General features: G+C 44.9%; 1 protein-coding gene across 1 annotated transcript in view; it reads right to left on the reverse strand.

Moving 5' to 3' along the window:
• LOC132130515 (A disintegrin and metalloproteinase with thrombospondin motifs 2-like) overlaps positions 1-16,651 on the reverse strand; it is an 89,155-nt gene extending 72,504 nt beyond the window's left edge. Inside the window, exons 1-2 of the mRNA XM_059542234.1 lie at positions 16,492-16,651; positions 14,732-15,147 (exon numbers count right to left, since the gene is read on the reverse strand). Coding sequence (XP_059398217.1) covers positions 14,732-15,147; positions 16,492-16,633 — 558 coding nt within the window. The 5' untranslated portion in view covers positions 16,634-16,651. The remainder of the gene's footprint in view (positions 1-14,731; positions 15,148-16,491) is intronic.
• Between the last annotated feature and the right edge of the window lie 3,010 nt (positions 16,652-19,661).

The raw sequence follows: 19,661 nt of genomic DNA on the forward strand, positions 1-19,661 counted from the left end.
CCTGCCGCCATACATATATCCTGCAAGGAGATCCCAGTAGACCACGCCCACGACGAGGCGACGCCTCTTGTGGAGTGTGCTCTGACGCCCAACAGGCACTGAAGGCCCCTGGAAGCGTAAGCTAACGCTATGGCGTCAACTATCCATCTGGATAGAGTCTGTCTCGAAACAGCCATTCCCTTGGAACGTCCACCGAACGAGACAAACAGCTGCTCCGTCTGCCGAAAGGCAGCAGAGCGAGACACATAAGCTCTTAAAACCCTGACAGGGCAAAGAAGACTCGAGTCTCCATCCTCCCCTGACACCGGCAGGGCAGACAGGCCAATAACCTGAGCCCGAAACGGTGTGTTGAGGGATTTCGGCACATAACCGTGCCTAGGTTTGAGTATGACCCTTGAGTCATTGGGCCCAAACTCCAAGCACGACTGGCTCACCGAGAGCGCACAGAGCTTCACAGAAGCGAGAGCCAACAAGAATACTGTCTTGAACGACAGATGCTGAAGGCTAACCGATTGGATATTATCCAACAGCTCTGCCCTTATCCAACAGCTCCTGTAGGAAGGAGAGGACCTCCGTCACCTCACAACTAAGGGGTGAATAACCTCAAGCTGTGCTCCAGCTGGAGAACACCGACCACTTCGAGGCATACAGACGTCGTGTCTACGGAGCTCTAGCCTGAGTGATGGTATTTAGCACTCCCACTGCGAGATCAGCGGGTAACCGTTGAGCGCCCACACATGGAGGGACGACAACTCTGGTTGAGGGTGCCAAATCGAGCCCCTGGCCTGCGAGAGGAGGTCCCTCCTCAACGGTACCGGCCACGGGGCGACATCTGCTAACTGCATCAAATCTGGGAACCATGGTTGGTTTTTCCAAAGAGCTGCTACAAGCAGTATTGAACATCTCGTTTCTCTCACCCGTTCTATCACCTGCGGAAGGAGGGAGACGGGAGGGAACGCATAAAGCGGGCAGCACGGCCATCTCCGTGACAGCGCGCTTTCGTTCTTGGAAAAGAATGCGGGGCAGTGAGCGTTTTCGTGGGACGCAAAGAGGTCCACCTCCGCCATGCCAAATCTCTCCCACAACAGCTGGACTGTTTGCGGGTGTAGAGCCCTTTCACCCGTAGGAACATTGCCTCTGGACAGCCTGTCTGGACCCAGATTCTGCAGTCCAGGCACATGCACTGCTCTCAGCGAGCGCACGTTGCGCTGAGCCCAAACCAGGAGGCGTTCCGTCAGCCTGCATAGGTTTCGGGACCCGAGACCGCCCTGGCGATTTATGTAGGACACCACGGACATGTTGTCCGCGCGGACTACGACGTGGTGATCCTTGATATGGGGACAAAAGCGCGTCAGCGCGTTCTCCACTGTCAGCATTTCCAGGCAGTTGATATGATGGAGCTTTTCCCATTCTGACCATAGGCCAAAGGACGGTCTGCCTTCGAGCAGCGCTCCCCATCCCGAAGTGGAGGCGTCCGTCGACACCATTTTCACACTCGGGGGAGTCCCCAGGCTTACACCTGATCGGTACCAGCCGTCCGCTGTCCAAGGTGCTAGAGCCGCAACACAGCTCTGATCGACCTTGAAATGCAGCCGGCCAGACGCCCACGCTCTGCGCGGCACCCGAGCCTTCAGCCAGAACTGCAGGGGGCGCATGCGGAGCAGGCCCAGCCGCAGAACCGGAGATGCTGAAGCCATGAGACCCAGCATCTTTTGACAGTGTTTGAGCGACACGGTCGCGCCGCAGCGGAAAGAACTCGCTGCGCGCTGAATGTCCATCGCGCGCTGTGGTGACAGCTGCGCCGACATGGAACACGAGTTCAGAACTATATCCAGAAACAGGATCGTCTGACTGGGGTTTAGCGAACTCTTCGCCCAATTGACACTGAGGCCGAGCTTCTCGAGGTGATCGAGTAAAACGGCCCTGTGGTCCACGAGCTCCGCTCGTTATCGGGCCAGAACCAGCCAGTCGTCCAAATAATTCAGCACTCGTATGCCTCTGAGTCTGAGAGGAGCGAGCGCTGCATCCATGCACCTCGTAAACGTACGAGGAGCCACGGAGGACTGTAAACTGGTATGCCTGGCCCTCGAAGGCGAATCTCAAATATCGCCTGTGGTTTGACGCTATCTGTATTTGAAAATACGCGTCCCTCCGATCTATTGACATGAACCAGTCCCCTCTGCGAATCTGCGCGAGGAGTTTCCTGGTCGTAAGCATTTTGAAACTGCGTTTCATCAATGCCTTGTTCAGCTGTCTTAGATCCAGTATGGGCCTGAGACCCCCGTCTCTCTTGGGCACCAGAAAGTATCTGCTGTACAGCCCCCCCCTCGCTTTGAGCTTGAGACACAGGCTCTACAGCCCCTTTGCTCAACAGTTTTGATATTTTGGCCCGAAGTATGTGTGCTACTTCTGTTTTGACCGTAGTTTCGACGCGCGCTGAGAAGCGCGGAGGGCGTCGAAAAAAACGGTAGCGAGTAGCCTCTCTTTATAATGCCTAGCACCCAATCCGAAACCCCTGGAAGCGCTGACCATGCATCTGCATGAATGGCTAAGGGCTGGATGCGAAGCGCGCTCTGTTGACCGGGCAACGGCGGCGCTCGGGTGTGCTGCGCATTTGAGGCGGGGAGCGCGCTGATCACAGCGGGCAGATCGCTCCTCCTCGACCCCGTCCCGGCGCTTAACCGACTGGGGGAAGGCTGAGCAGGTCCCGTGGGACTCGATATGTCTGCGAGTAACTGTGGGCTGCATATGTGCACATTTACCACTTTCAACTCGCTGTCTGCCTGTGCAGAGCCGACGTGCACGGGCCTCGTTTTTACAGAAGCCACGCGCCGTATGTGACATAGTGTATGTGGGCACTGGGGAGTGGGCACGTTTACTATGCGGCGCGCTCGACCGATCTGTGTCGATCTTATGTGCGCGAGCCCTGTGTGCAGGGCTGTTCTTACATGTGGAGATGGGCACTGAGGAGTGGGCATCGTCACTGCATTTATAGCACCATTGGCCGTGGCCGGACGAGCGTGCACGGGTTTTGTTTTTTACAGAAACCACATGACGCGTGTGACATAGTAATTGTGGGCACTGAGGGGTGGGCACGCTTACTATGCAGTGTGCGCGATCGACTTGAGTCGCTTTTATGGGCGCAGGCCCTGTGTGCAGATGGGCACTGAGCAGTGGGCATCGTCACTACATTTATAGCTCCATCGGCTGTGGCCGGGACACCAGAAATTACACCTTTTTCGGGAAATATCTGGGTAGCCGTGATAACGGTTTTCGTGTGCAGGCAAGCGGGCAACCATACAGGCTTGCACATTGCAAAAACGCTGAAACAGTCACAATCTCTGGAACTGAAACAGCGGCGCGCTTAGGTGAGAGCCCGGCCACAGCGGAACTCGTACACCGGCGCTTCGATGAAGCAGCCATCGTGTGTAGTGCCGACGCAGCGTCATGCAGCATGCGTAGATGGCTTTCCTAGGATGGCTTCGGGGCTCCCGGCCTCACCGTAATCCTCTGCCACGGCGACGGCCGGTAGAGCGAGAACGGGGGTCTCGAGCTGCGTTGCTGAAGCTGTTGTGATAACGGCTTTTGTGTGCAGGCAAGCGGGCAACTGTGCAGGCTTGCGCATTGCAGAAAACGCTGAGACAGTCACAGTTCCTGGAACTGAAACAGTTCCTGTTTTTAGCATCATCAGTGTGGAGAATGCTAGTGAGACAGACGAACGAGTTCGCGCTGAATATGGAGCGTTCAAAGCCTTCACCACCGCTTCGTGAAGCTCAGGAAGAAATGAGGCGGGCTTTGAGAAGTACGCTCATCCGAAAGGGAAATACCATCCAGCCGGGAACGAGAGGGGGGGCGCTGGTGCAAACCACTCGCGGCCGAGACTCATCGCGGCCAACACGAACATTCGCCCCGGCTCCTTCTCGATGTCAGCTCGTCTGCTGGGCTTCTGAGCAGAAGGCGTGAGATCCTCGGAGCTCGCCCAGCCCTCACTGCCCGAAGCTAGCAGAGAGCGCGTGTCCTCTTCCCCCGACGCGGCCCTGAGATCGACTTCCTCGGACGACGCGCAGGCAAACAGCGGGCGCTGCCCACTGGGAAGCGATGCAGGGGGGGCCGGTGAAGCAGGGCGAACCGGCGAGCTCGGTTGAGCTGAAGACGGTTCCGGAATCCGCTGGAAGCGATGCTTTTACGGCGCCTCAGCGCAGCAGAGAATGCAGGCTCAGAGAAAAAGGCCAGGCGAGTCCTCAGAGTCACCATGGCAACAGCTCGCAGTGGGGGCATCCGCCGTCAGCGAGCGCGAGCGCTGCATGATCTTCACCCAGGCAGGAGACACAGATGACGTACCGGTCTCCCTCGCTGAGTGGGGCTCTGACGAGCCGCAGGAAGGCATCTTAAAAAAGACGCGAGCTCTTTTACGAGTGTGTGTCGCAGGGCGAACACACACACACACACATAAAGAACAGCTTGGATATAACAGAATTGAAAGGATATAGGCGCCGGATAGCGCAGCAGGAACGGCAGTGGAAGGCGGCGATGCCAGCAGCTTCAGAATGGCTCGTCCTGCTGATGTGCTTTCTCAGACGGCGCTTGCTTCCTCCGTGATCCAGCGATGCGTGAGCTTCGCTGAAGAGATGAAAAATCAGGTGAGTCAGCCTTTTCGAGCTCCTTTTATAGGTTGGGCCACACCCGTTTCGGCGGGAAGTGGCAAGAAGGGCGCGAAGCAAAATTAAGGATAATTTTTTGCTTCAGTATTTCGTGAAAAGAGACTTTTCCCGTAGCGTCTTAGCTAAGACGCAGTACGAGAGAGCTCTCGTAAGAGAACTGAGGCTCAAGCTCACGGTGAACCTCCCCCTCACTTCATACTTAGCTGGGGTTCAGACCTCACAGCACGCAACTGCCACACTGAGCTTCACAACAGCCCCCTGCACCAATGATCCCTGAGCTCCATCCTTGCTGTAGAAGGTGACATGAAACATGACATTGATTGTGAGGACACTGTGTGGTTTATGTGTTTCTCTCCATGTTCAGATTATAGTTACAAACAGGAACTGGGTTTAAAGAGGTTTTACTCAAAAATGTAAATTTTGTCATCATTTACTCAAAGTCCAAGTAACCAAAACATAGAAGATCCAAGACACAACTCTGTGAGAAATCGAGGTTTGACTACTTTTGTTTGGGGAAACCTGTTATATTCTGTGTAAAACGGAAGTTGACACAGACATTATTTCAGTATTGTGATGTTTTTCAGAGTGAAACAGAATATTAGGGTGGGGTTTTATTTTAGCGCACCTCCCAGACATCTCACATAAGATGTGGATAAGGATGTTCTACCCAAGCTCTCAAACTGATGTCATCAGAGAAGGAACGGCATTCTATATATAATATATATATATATATATATATATATATATATATATATATATATATATATATATATATATATATACATACACACACACACACACCCACACACACACACACACACACACACACACTATAATGGGGGATAACATTGTGTGAAGCATAGTTATATTGTCAGCCTCTTTAAATATTCAAGCTCTTTAAAGTCAGGTTGATTCTGATTGGTTGTCAATGTTTCTTATAGTTCGTCAGCTGAAAAAAAAAAACGCATTCTGAAAGTGTCAAACAGTTCCTCTGCATCATTATCTTTATAGATGTGATGTGATTATAGTTCTTTGTGTGAATGACCTTTTAGAAAATTGCAATTTCGTACTGTGCCATAGCAGTTACACAGGTCAATGTTCAGCTATTTAGATACCTTGGTTCCAATTGTAACACATGAAAAACAAAGACAATTGGTCATTATGTCTATGGACTATCTGGCTGACAAGAAGTTGTGACACAGACTATGTCTGGATCCTGGAAAAGGGGCATCAATCCACATCAAATTCAGAAGTTTCTTTGCTTAACATCTGACTGGAAGACATTTTTGACAGCAGCATAAATGTATTACTCCCTTCCTGTAATATCCTATAATGTATTTGTTTTTTTTGCAGTCATACATGGCCTTCCGTAAAAAAGGGTTAATCTAGAGTGGAAAAAAAATGGTTTAAATGAATCACTGGCACCAATGTCAATACCAATGTTTGGTTCCAATTATAGACTGTTACAAATGGTTTGTGTAATCATGCTAGAGTGCAAATAAAAATACAATTTCAAAAGTCTCCTTACAGCTGTTCAGAATATTTTGTTCTAATTTAACAGTCTCTGCACTGGCTACCTATTAGGTATTAGTTACAAATAGTATTACTTACTTATAAGGCCTTTTAAGTGTCAGTATATGCACAGGAGACAAAGGTAGGTGAATTCAGAGCACACTGTTTATTTTGTGATTCAAGTGCACGGTGAATACTTTGTGTTTCAAGTGCGGCCAATGTGATGATCACAGGGTACTGGATCATAGACAGGTGAGTACTTTCATTTAAGGAATGTCACAGCCACAGTCACAGATTGCTCATACTCGTTCTCTTTCCTTATAGATGCCGAAGTTATTTCCAGCTCGGGACAAACACAGGAGACTAAAGAAATCGTTGGATCACAGGTAGCAAGAGAATGCTCCAGGGTCCTGGGGGCAGTAGAACAAGGACACAGGTTAGTGTTTCAAAAGGGTGAGTATACTTTACGTCTGGTTGGTCGTGATGCATCAGAGTCTCAGGAGACAACAGCGTATGGTCTGTTCCTGTTGGAGGCTTGACGGTGAACTGGAGTTGAGGTGAGTGTTTTATAGTGCCTTGATGAGATCGTTAATGCGGAGCAAGTGTGGGTGATTAGAACTCAGGAGAGCGTGAGCGTTGTGGATTGGCTGAGACTGGGTTTGCCTGATCCCTGACACTAACCCCCCCCACCTAGCTCTTCGGTGTCGTGGGGGTCTGCCTCGGGGTCGCGGACGGTTGGGGTCGAGGATATTTTGACGAGGTACCCAACATCTTTCTTCTGGATCATAATCTTCCCAGTCCACTAGATATTCTATCCGCCCACCACGACGTCGGGAGTCCAGAATATCCCTCACTGTGAAGATGGGCTCAGCGTCAATGGGTGGTAACGGGGAAGGCCTGCTCAGCTTCGGGGTTCCACTGAAGTGTCTTTGGTTTCCCTTTTAGGAGAGACGTGAGTGGTGCGGTCATCATACTATACCGGTCGATGAAGCCGCGATAAAAGTTTGCGAAGCCCAGGAATCTCTGAAGTTCTTTGATAGATTTGGGGGTTGGCCACGAAAGGATCGCCTGTGTTTTCCGGTCATCTATTTTCACCCCTTTTTCGCTGATGTGATTTCCCAGGAATTCGATAGAAGTTTGATGAAAGATGCATTTTTCAGCTTTTAAAAATAAGGAGAACTCTCTGAGTCGTTGGAGCACTTGGGAGACTGGTGATCTTCTTAATTGAGAGAGTAAATGAGTATGTCATCTATGTAGATGAGGGCAAAACGGTTCAGGAACTCGCGGAGGACCTCATCCATGAAGCTTTGGAATACTGAGCGGGCGTTTACTAGACCATACGGCATTAACAAGTATTCATAGTGCCGTGCGGGGGTGATGAAAGCTGTTTTTCACTCGTCGCCGTTCCGAATTCTGACCAGGTTGTATGCACTCCGTAAGTATAGTTTGGTGAATATACGGGCATGTTCCAGAGAGGATGGGATCAAGGGAAGTGGGTAGCTGAATTTCACCGTTATCTTGTTTAAAGCCCTGTAGTTGATACAAGGTCGTAACCTTCCATCTTTCTTTGGGACGAATAAGAAACTAGCGGCTGCTGGGGAAGTGGACGGTCGGATGTATCCCTGTTTCAAAGCTTCTCCTACATATTCTTTCATGGCATTCTGTTCTGGGATGGAAAATGAGTAAATTAGACCCTTGGGAATGGTCTCTCCAGGAACTAAGTTGATAGCGCAGTCCCAGGGTCGGTGTGGTGGTAGCTTGGAGGCTACTATGGGGTTGAAAACGTCTGCAAAAGAGGCATAATAAGATGGGACATTGACAGACAGGTTCTCTTTGGGACTCTCAATTGATGTGGAATTTACTGACATGGAAACAGGATGGTCATCAACGGATTGTATGGGACATGATTTCTTAGTGACATAGCAGTTACAACCCCACTGTAGAATTTTTCCCGTGGTTCAATCTATTGTGGGCTGATGTAGAATAAGCCAAGGGCGGCCTAAAATCAATTCAGCTCGGCTATTTGTGAGAAAGAATGGAGTGAATTTTTCTTGGTGGGTATGTTCAACACAGAGGGTGATTGGTGCTATCTGTGATGTCACGTACCCTTTATTGATCATCTCGCCAGTCAGTGCATAGATGGAGAATGGTTTTGTGGTTCGGGTCCTTTGGAGGCGGTGAGTCATAACGAATTTCCCTTAAATGAAATTGCCAGCTGATCCGGAGTCAACAATGGTGGTGGCTTCAACATCGAGACCTCTAAATCTCAGATTCACACATATGGTTAGCGGGGTTGATACAGAAGGTTGAAGAGGAACCAAACTTACCACTAACCATGGAGGATGAGATGGACAGGTGTGTATAAAGTGTTCACCACTCCCGCAGTATAGGCATAGTCTGAGCTCCCGCCGACTGTTTTGCTCTTCTGGGGACAGACGTTGGGAATCCACTTGCATCTTTTCCGGCTGTGGCTCAGGGGTTTTCTCAGGTAGGTTTCAGCAAGGAGCAGTATCTGGGGTGTGCGCTTCCCGATAACAGGACTGGGATCTCAAGTGAACTCGGAGGGCTTGTTGCATGAATTTCTCTAACCCCAGATTGTCATCATATATGGCGAGTTGCAGTCGGAGTGCAGGGTTTAGTCCTCGTCGATAAAATGTTAGAAGAGCTTTCTCATTCCATCCACTTGCTGCGGCCAGAGTTCGAAATTCAAGGGAGTATTCAGAAATGGTCTTTTTACCTTGTCGCAGGTTTAAAAGTTGATTGCTGACCAAAGAGTCTCCCACAGGGTGCCCAAACACTTCCTTGAAGTGGCCGATGAAATTCTGTAACGAGGAGGTGATCGTGGATTCTTGAAACCATAGAGCTTTGGCCCATTGTTGGCAGCCATATCACACTGGAGCCCTAGACCGGTTTCCCAATGAAGCTAAGCAGGGCTGAGCCAGGTCAATACCTGGATGGGAGACCTCCTGAGAAAACTAGGTTGCTGCTGGAAGAGGTGCTAGTGAGGCCAGCAGGGGGTGCTCACCCTGTGGTCTCTGTGGGTCCTGGCACCCCAGTGTAGTGATGGGGACACTATACTGTCAACAAGCACCGTCCTTTCGATGAGACGTTAAACCGAGGTCCTGACTCTCTGTGGTCATTAAAAATCCCAGGATGTCTTTCGAAAAGAGTAGAGGTGTGACCTCGGCATCCTGGCTAAATTCGCCCATTGGCCTCTGACCATCATGGCCTCCTAACAATCCCCATATCCGCTGATTGGCTTCATCACTCTGTCTCCTCTCCACTAGTAAGCTGGTGTGTGGTGGGCATTCTGGCGCACTATGGCTGCCGTCGCATCATCCAGGTGAATGCTGCACACTGGTGGTGGATGAGGAGATACCCCCAGACTATGTAAAGCGCTTTGAGTGCATAGAAAAGCGCCATATAAATGTAATGAATTATTATTATTATTATTATTATTATTTATTATTATTATTAATATTATTATCTCAATGCTGGTCCGGATAGTTGCTGTATAATAAATGAGATTTTCGTTCTCCCCGTAGGATATTGGTGTGCGTGTTACTCAAGTGTGAGTGAACCTGCGAATAATTCCCACTCGATGCCTCAGCAAGAAGGGATATCCGGGTGACTCAGGATGACCTAGCCGGACATCCAGGAAAATCTTTGCAGTGCTGTGCCAGGGGCTTGATCATCAAGAAGGCTCCTGCAGAAGCCTATGACCTGGCTGCATGATCCAGGAAGCATGAAGCCAGAACCAGGGCTATCATACCAGCTGGACATAATATCGACGAGTGAAGAAACACTGCAAGTCGAGCACCCGGTTTCTGAATCCAATCAAGGGGCGGGGGTCCTCACAGAGGACCTACCTTAGAAGGGACAGAAACCCACATGTCCCGGAAGAACACTGCAAAGAAATCTCACAGAAGGATTATAAACACATAACCACCAGCACATTTATACATACTGCACATATATATATATATATATATATATATAGAGAGAGAGAGAGAGAGAGAGAGAGAGAGAGAGAGAGAGAGTGGATCATACTCACCCACCCTGGTTCTCGCGCTGGAGCCCCGTCTTTTCTCAGGAGGTGATTCCAAAGAAGCCTTTAATCTGGACCATCAGTAAGGTGGTCACTATGAAGCCATAGCACCAACCAAAACATCATAGGTCCAGCACAGGAGACTGTAATGCAGGAAGTTCCCACCTAACCTAGGTCAGGTGGAGAACTGGTGGTTGTAGGGGAATTAGGAATCGGAAGATAAGGGAAGATGTAAAACCCCCAAAAGGAATTAGTGGATACTCAAGTATTACTTTGATCTGGACGAAAGCGCTGACACCTTGTCTGGATCACATCCCGTAGGTCTTGCCTAACTTCCTTTGACCTGCAATTCCTTCTAACCCTACCCGCAGGTGGGGGAGGAGCACAAGCCATGACATTAGCCTTCTGTGCCTGATCCTCAGACCGAGATGGACCAGGACCCCTATGTTGTTCAGGCTCTTGGAATTAAGGAGTTGAAGGCTGCTGAGCATGACTTTGCCTCCCTGAACTTCTTGACCACAGTCTCAACGGAGGTACTGAAAAGTTCAGAGGGTGAAACCGGAGCATCGAGAAGAAAGCCCCTTTCTTTCTTCCCGATATCTGCCAGGTTTACCCACAGATGTCTCTCCATTACTACCATGGCCACCTTAGACCTGCCCATGGCAGAGGCAGCTTAGTAGCACGGAGAGTGAGATCTGTGGTGCGGCGCAACTCAGCTACCTCATCAAGAGAAAGGCCCTCGCCATTATATGCCTGGAGCATCGCCATCATGTGCAATGAAGCCACAGCCTGACCTGCTGCTGCGTATGCCCTAGCCGAACCTAGCAGAGCACTAGCCTCTGGATCAGACAGTGTTAAAGAAATAACATCGTCCTCCTGCAGCTCTTTCGCATCCATAGCTGACGAGTGCAACAGGGAAAGCCCCTCTCTAAACTCATCGACCAGATCCACCTGTGATCACCATGAGCTCATTCTCCTCCGTGCCTCAGCAGCAGCGGGTCCTGAACCACGGGAAGCAGATGGCTGCCACTCTTTCCTTGTAAAAAGAGAGAGCGGAAAATGAGAGCGGAGCTTTTTCATTGGAAAATGCTTACAATGCACGCAAATTTCCCCCTCAAGGATGTCAAAAGGGGTGTGGCCACAGGAAGTGATCACGTCCTGCAGAGTATCAACTCTAAACAAACACATCTGATGTTTTTGCTTAATAATTTTAGGCAGGTGTTAGAGTGGTTAAGACTAAATTCAGCAGTATTGTATATTCACAGGATCAGGATTGAGCCCTCCTGACAATAGGCTGAGTGATACATTTATGCTATCAGTCTTAATAATGATGTTGCAAGTGACAAAATGACATGCACATGGTAAAATAATTTAAATAAATAATAGCTCTTGGAATTACATAATTCTTGTTCTTCCACAATCTCTTATTATGTAAGAATTAGGCATGTGTGTTTGTGCGTGTGCATGTGGAGGATTCAGACATTAAATATGAATGGAATTGAATATGCAGTCTGCATCAAAAGCAGTTTGCGAGCAGGTTGTGAGGTCACATGCTTTGAATTTGTCATTGAGTGTAATAATATAACATATTGTGCATTGGCTGTTCAATCTGTCGAAAGAATGACAAAGAACGATGCCTACTGATAGCGTAATTTAGTTGCACTTATATGCATCTGCTATAGATTTAACACTTGATTGATAAAGGAATTATGCAATTAAGATCCAATTTACTGTTGAATGCAATTTACACAATGCAAGTTTCCCATCCTGCAGCTTGGTTGTGGAGGATACAGAAGACTACTGCAATCTGACATGGTTTACTGGAAATTTACAACCTTAAAACCTGTTATTCAGACATCTGAATCAAATATATGATGAAAATTTGCTTGACTATACCATCTGATTATTTATATAGCTGTTCTCCAATTTTTTAACTGCTGGCATGATCAATGGAAAATGGACACAATGTCCAATGTGTAATCTTCTTTTAATAAAATTCTGCTTGCCATCTACATTTCTCTGGAAAGAACAGCACATTTTTAACCCCACATGCCAAATACTGCTTAGCTTTGTAAACAGAAAGTTTTTGTGCTGAAATGACATATGCAAAATTGGCAAAACTTCATTGAAATCACCCCTGAAAGCTCAAAAAAGTGTATGAGTAAAACAATTACCGGTGTAAAGTGGATCTGCTGAATTAGACTACATTAAGCTTAAGGGAAGGGAAGATCTCCCCAAATGCAACATTAAAATTCCTTTTACTCTTTTATGAGGAAACTAAAAAGGTGACTGTTTCCCTCCAGATTCTGTATCCGGAGTGACAACCATGTGGGTCAAATGGAATAGTCCAGAAATCCACTCTACATCGACTAAAAGCCAGGCCCTGCTCTCCCGTGGTGCTGTACGTGTCTGGGAGTTCACTGCAGGGCTATTGTTACCCCGCCTCTCAGCTTGCAGTGACGGAGGAGCAGGGGCTTGTACTTGTGAGGACACTCCAGAGTGTTTTCCAATGCTGCCCAGACTCGCTCTAAACTCCACGTGCTCCAGGTGCAGAAATGTAACACTCTCCGCGTGAAGAACGCTACAAAGTTACTCGTACAAACAGCAGAGGGATAGTCTATCCATCACTGAGGCAGAGGCCTAAAAGCAACAGAAATAAGCTGCTCGCTATATTATGAAAGCCAGATTCCATTCAGTATACCATCTTTTTGTTAATTTCAGATTTATCTGTCCATAAAATATTTTATTGGATATTCCTCCCAAAAATTACGCTAATGAGGTTCCAAACCTGTATGACTTACTTTCTTCTCCAGAACACAAAATAAGATATTTTGAAATGTTTTTGTCTATAAAATTAAAGTGCACAAAAACAAAATGTGTTCAGAAACAATTTTCACTGAGAAATTGCTAGTAAATTTCAGCAAGTAACACACTGATATACAAAAACTTAAATAGTATTTTCTTGAAAAACATGCTCTGATAATCTTCAAAAAAATATTTTATACAATGTAAATTGGGGTGCAAAATAGCATTGGATCCCAAACATTCTTCCTTTAACAAAATATCTTCTTTTGTGTTCTTATCACTTTTAAATGCTAAAGTAAAAACTGTTCCCAAAAAGACTTGAACTTTAAGCCTAACGCAAGTCCATGGGTAGTAGTCCACTTTGAAGTCAAACATTGGGCGCTAGTGAGCACACTTCCAAATCATAAAATGACCACTGGGTCACCCTAATAACCAGTTGCACACTTGATGTGAAGTGAAGCCATTAAGGATGGTCATTTTGTTTTTTTAGACAAGAGACCATTGGTAACATTGTCATGTTTAAGAACCCAAGCTGAACTACGCTTGAATAAAGAATCTCTTTTCAAACCATCTTCACCACATTCAAACCCCCAAAGGGCATGAAAAATATTTCAATTTCATCCAAGGTATAAACACATGAAAAATATCTATGCCAATCTCTAATTCATGGACAACCGCCAAGGCCAAATAACATTTTCAAGGGCGTTTTTTGAGGAGAACTGTTTGACGGTAGAGAATGGTAGCAAACTTACATCATCCCTCTGTGTTATTTGGTATATAAATACAATGTACAGCAAACACCCGCAGTGTGCAGCCTTCTTTCAATAGCCTTAATCGTGCTAGTCAGTGCTCAAGCATGCACAGAAACCCGGCAGGAAGGACCTCTGGCGGACATCCAATATAAAAGCAGTTCTTACATCCAATAGCAAGTTGCAAAATAGCCTTTTCAACACAGCAGGTAAGACAGCATTCAACTGGTCTGAATCATTAATACCTTGAAGCCTTCACTTAAAACAAAGCGCTCTGTTTGTACATGAGCAATTGCCATTAATGTCCATTATAAAGAAAAGGAATATTTTTGAAGTATTTAAGAAGTACTCAATGTATTTATATTGGTTTCGATAAACTGTAATTTTTCGATGAAATAGACTCTAAAAATGTTATGTGGTTACATTTTGCTTGAATACATGCTAGTATAATCTTAATGAATATTTTCAGATCCGATTTTAAATTTTATTAAATACATATATATATATATTAAAAAAAAAAAGTGAAGTAACATACAGCCAAGTATGGTGACCCATACTCAGAATTCATGTTCTGCATTTAACCCATCCACAGCAGTGAACACACACACATCATGAACACACACCCGGAGCAGTGGGCAGCCATTTATGCTGCGGCGGCCCGGGGAGCAGTTGGTGGTTGGGTGACTTGCTCAAGGGCACCGAAGTCGTGGTATCGCCAGCCCGAGACTCAAACTCTCTAACCATTAGGCCACGGCTTCCCATTTATATATATATATATATATATATATATATATATATATATATATATATATACACACACACACACGTGTGGGTGTGGGTGTGAAGTGAGTTTTTAATATTTTTAATGTTTTAAAAAATAACCATCATGTCATTAACCTATTCCACTTGATAAACATCATGCAATAAAGCCTTATATGAGGGTGTAAATAACTTACCAGGCCATCACAATTGCTGATGGCCACTGATGTATCCTGCACATTGGTAACATAACCAACATATAAACAGTCACTGGGCAACAAGGGCTCAGAGTGGGTTTGGTTATCGTCCTCAAGCCACTCCACTTTGGCTCCAGGGGCCACAAGCCTGGAATTTAGCCTTAGGCGAAGATGAAACTCCTGTCCGAAAACAGTGACGTTATAAAAGAGTGTCTCCTTGTGCCTCAGGTGGTCCTGTTCTGAGTTCGTCTCCTCATTGGTCTCTCCATGAGAGTTGGCCTGCCTCCTCCTGCGCCGGTGGGATCCCTGCCCACTCAACCGGCTGGCGGAGATGGCGTGGGAGAGGAAGTGTCCGTCTGCATCCACGCTCACCGGCCTCACTAGCCCATACTCCCTCAGGACATGCTGCAGGGAATCTGCCAAGGGCACGCACACAGTTACACACATTCAAATGTGCACACACACGCATGCAAACACAAAATCAATAGATTTCACAGTGCACACCAGAAGCTTCCAGCAACAGTCAAAACTCCACCAATCTCTAAATCAGCTGCAAGACTTACATTAATCGGACAGTACAGCTGTCCAAACACACTGTCCAAGACAGTTTTTAAAATAACATCTTTATAAGATACAGATGTAAAGATTTTTCTTATTATAAGTGAGAAAAATCTATGGAAGCACTGCACTGAGTAGAAGGGGTACCTTTTGTCACCTTTTGCTTAAATTGTCCTCTAGACAAGGATAAATGAGTCACATAAGACTAATACTTCTAATTATATTTCAGGATGTTTTCTATAACCTATAACATAGGGACAGAAGAAAACAAGGGTAATTTTTGTTTTTTTTTACAAAAATACTACTACTACTAATAATAACAATAATATCAATTATACCAATTAAATGTAAATTATCCAAAATGTATGTTTTTTAGATATGCATACATTTCCTTAAGAGTACACCTATCATATAGAACATTCATTTTGACATGCAAAATAAATAAATAGGCTAAATAAAAATTCACCTTTCTAATGTGAATGTAACCACTAATATGGTCACAGGACAATAATTGTGCTTTTTTTAGATTAATGGGGCGACACATCTTACCCTATTCTCCCAAACATTACAATCACATGCATTCCTGTCATCTTCCTGTCCGAAGCAACGCATTTGGCTGCTCTGTTTATCCTATGCATAAGTGTCCTTCACTTGATCAGGAAAGAGCAGCTTACAACATAGTCACACTATGACATGGTTTTCTTATCTAATTTGACAGTAAAATAATGTGCATGGTGCTTCTGTATAATTTACTCTTCTGTGTAGTACTCATCTTGACATTAATGTCGGCATTTTGCAGTTATTTCAAGCAGGAGACACTAGATCCATCAGCTGTTTTACATTATTGACATGTCGCATGGATTTTTGCGCTTCCACTGAGTTTCACATTCAACACGATAAGCGTAAATATAATAAAATGTATATAGGCTAGGCCTACAGTATAATTACATTCTTTATATTGTAACAAAAGTTAGAGATCTTTCAGCATAAATGCCATGAAAACTTCCAGACACTCTCAAATGAAAACGTCGCTGCCAGTAAAAAGCGTTTACTATTAAAACTCATTCATCTCTATAAAAGTGTAAGTTGATGAAACACTGATACTGAGTTGCTGCTTCATAACGCTGGACATCTGAACGGATCCGTATCTCCTGCATAAAGTAACCGTGATCTGTATTGATAATAAAAACATCTGCACCTACCCATACTGTTGGCGATGTAAAGAGTATCCGCGTGCTGAAAGTGAAGGAAAATAATGAAGAATGCACATCCAGGAGTAACATCCATGGCAGGTCCGCGGAGAGGGGAGAGCGCACGGGCAAAAGGCGGACTTTGAGATTTCATATAAGCGATCCAGCAGCGAACGCTGCCCCCTCCTTCCCCCTCCCTTTCCAGACTCACTGCAAAGTGCACTGGGGAAGATAGGCTCTCATTCTCACCCTCCCTGTCCAGCCCCCTCTCCTCTTCCATAGTCCACACTAAGCGTGAATGCAGATCCTCTCATGACAACAGAAGACCACCAGCGTGATCTTCTGTTCTCATCAACATAATCAGGGAATACCATGGTTCTTGTGATGCACTGCTATATGAAAACCGGTATACTCGCACTTCAGAGTCAGAATCAAGTTTATTTGTCTAAAAAGTTGTATAAATTCAATTGACGCATCCAATAACCACATAGCAGACAGGAGAGGTATGACGTGAATAATATATGGGGTATATAGCTACAGTAGGCTATATAAAAAGAAAAACAAATTTGCCTATTATTTGAGTATTGTATTAAAACTTATTTTTCCCCTAATGTTTTACACACAAAGACATGAGTCACTGTATACTTATAGTAGAAGGCAATCAAATCAGTCTTCTAGATTCCAGGAAAAAAGTTGTTTTATTGTACATGGAGCGGGTCACCACCATGTTTGCATCACATGACCAGCCATGCTACATGATTGACAGAAAATAATACTTTTGAATAATAATAATAATAAATAATAAAAGTAATAAATAACAATGGCTACCTTGCATGACTATAAATTAAGAAACAGGGTTTTTTTAATTCCCTAATAGTGTGCTTACGGCATCTACTGGCAGGGCAACTGCCATAACTTAGCAGCCAAACTATGACCCATGGTTTGTTTAGCATTTCAGAAGAAAAATAAATTATTAAGACGATCATTTCCTCTTAAGAAATTTCAGAATAAGAAGGTGAGTACTAGCATTTGGCACTTGCGTGTAAACAGTAGCATTACATTCATGGAAAAGTTAAATGCTATGTTTTTTGGCTTCTTTTTCGGATGTCATAGTAGACATTATTCCTCATTTTCCCCTTTCTATTTGTTGTAATTAAAATGAGTACATCTGTCATAGTAGTTTTAATATCGTAAATTATATTCTACAGGACCACACAGCCATTGGAGAAGACACATCCTGCTCTGTTATGAAGTTAGTGGATTATTGAAACAAATCACCTGCTGAGATAGGATTCTGGGTTCTTGGGAAAAGAATATCTAATGCATCTCTGTGGCGCAGGAGGAAATGGATCAAGTGCCATCTATCTGTCAGCACCTTTACTTTCCCAACCACCTCTGTGATGTAAAGGCTCTAAAAGTACAAAGTACTTCAGTGTATTTTACAGAATGTTGTGCACTGATAATAACATGCAAGAAATCATAGAGCTTATGGAGTGCAAACAATCTGTCATTGGTAACCTTTTAAAATCTGATGATTTTTCCAATCATTTTTCCTTTGATTACAGAGATGCCCTTTTAAATATTAAAACATATTTACCTATCCCCATTTTGTATATTTTGTGGAACACAAAAGCAGACACTCTCAACTCCAAAAGCTATCAAGTGAAAACATGAATTCATTCACTTTATACCACTCTGCCTATGCTCAAATACTTTAGGCTATGCAATTTATACTATATCACATGCAGTAATGGACTGTTATTTGCATTGCATTCACAAGATAATTTGATAAAAAATGAACAATTTACTTACAGAACTATTTGGTTACAGAAAAGCATTTTGAATCCAATAAGACTGTAAAAAAACTGCACACTATGAAACTATAAGCTCTGTTAGTAAAAGTCAGCTGTGGTTAACTTTATGACATAATTGCAGAGACCTCAGATTGTGGGATTTTAAGTGCAGAGCAGAAGACAGGGTTTCTGAGAGGGACGACAATAGGGCAGCTGGGACACCGTCCATTTCTCATCCTTCCCTGACTGAGGTAAAAGATTGAGGTTGTCACTGTGGTTAAGGCAGACGATGGTTTAATCGAACCTCTTCATTCCAGCTCCTCAGCCAGATGGGTCATGCTATCTTTCTTTATGCAAGGCAATTAACTTACTGCCTATCTTGTAGTTGGCATCCAGAATGTAAACTAGGTGCAGAGAGAATAAATTTTAAGGATAACTGTGTCCCTTATTATAGCCAAAAACTATTTTTAAAGCCATTGAAAGTGCCTTTTATATTTATGGGGAAGGTCATATCCTGGGAATATTTTAGAGTTCTGTCATTTGAACTTGTATGATGGGGTCAGATGAGGAAAGGCTACTTGAGTTTTAGTTCACTGAAATGAAAGAAGTAGCAAAAGAGTGAACGTGAAAGCAGATGGTCATGTATATTAATCCTTGTCTAAATAACACCCTCAAAGGCAATCTGCTAAAGAAATGTTTTCTCAAAGCATATTAAAATTGGAATACCACGGGATAACTAGCACAAATTGAATTAAATTAAATTAATGAAATAAATATGAAATAAACATTCTTCATTACAAAAACAAATGCAACACAAAATACATTTTAAACTGAAAATTTAATTCGCAAACACAATATTGCTATGCAGTAATAGACTGTTGCAATTCCTACCCATTTACTCTTTACTGTGGACAAAAAGATGAGTCAGCTAACTCCATGTAATAGAGCCTGAAGGGGACAAAACAATAGATGCATACTGCAGCTAAACACAACCAACAGCAGCTGGATTCACATACAACCTAAAGTCTAATCATGTCCAGCCATGAATCATCCAAAGTCCCTGAGATGTATTGGCTTCTTAATTTACATTTTGACTGATGATATTATCACACACCATTTTAAACAACATGTCCTAATGCATGTATCACACTGTTTGAATTCCTCTCCAGTTCCGGTGCACTCGCCCAAGTCCATCATATGATTCACTCATGTGGATCCAAGAGGAGGACACTTCAGCAAGCTGACATATATGCTGTCGTACTTAGCCTTTGGTTGTAATCGGAGACTGTTGATAGGGCCCACAGTTGGCAGTTGTAAGCCCTAGAGGGTCTTGTTACTGTTAAGAGGCTGTAAAATAGAGTTGGGTCTATGTTCCGTCGCTGCTGGCTC

Source organism: Carassius carassius, chromosome 47, assembly GCF_963082965.1.
Source record: "Carassius carassius chromosome 47, fCarCar2.1, whole genome shotgun sequence".
Classification (NCBI taxonomy): Eukaryota; Metazoa; Chordata; class Actinopteri; order Cypriniformes; family Cyprinidae; genus Carassius; species Carassius carassius.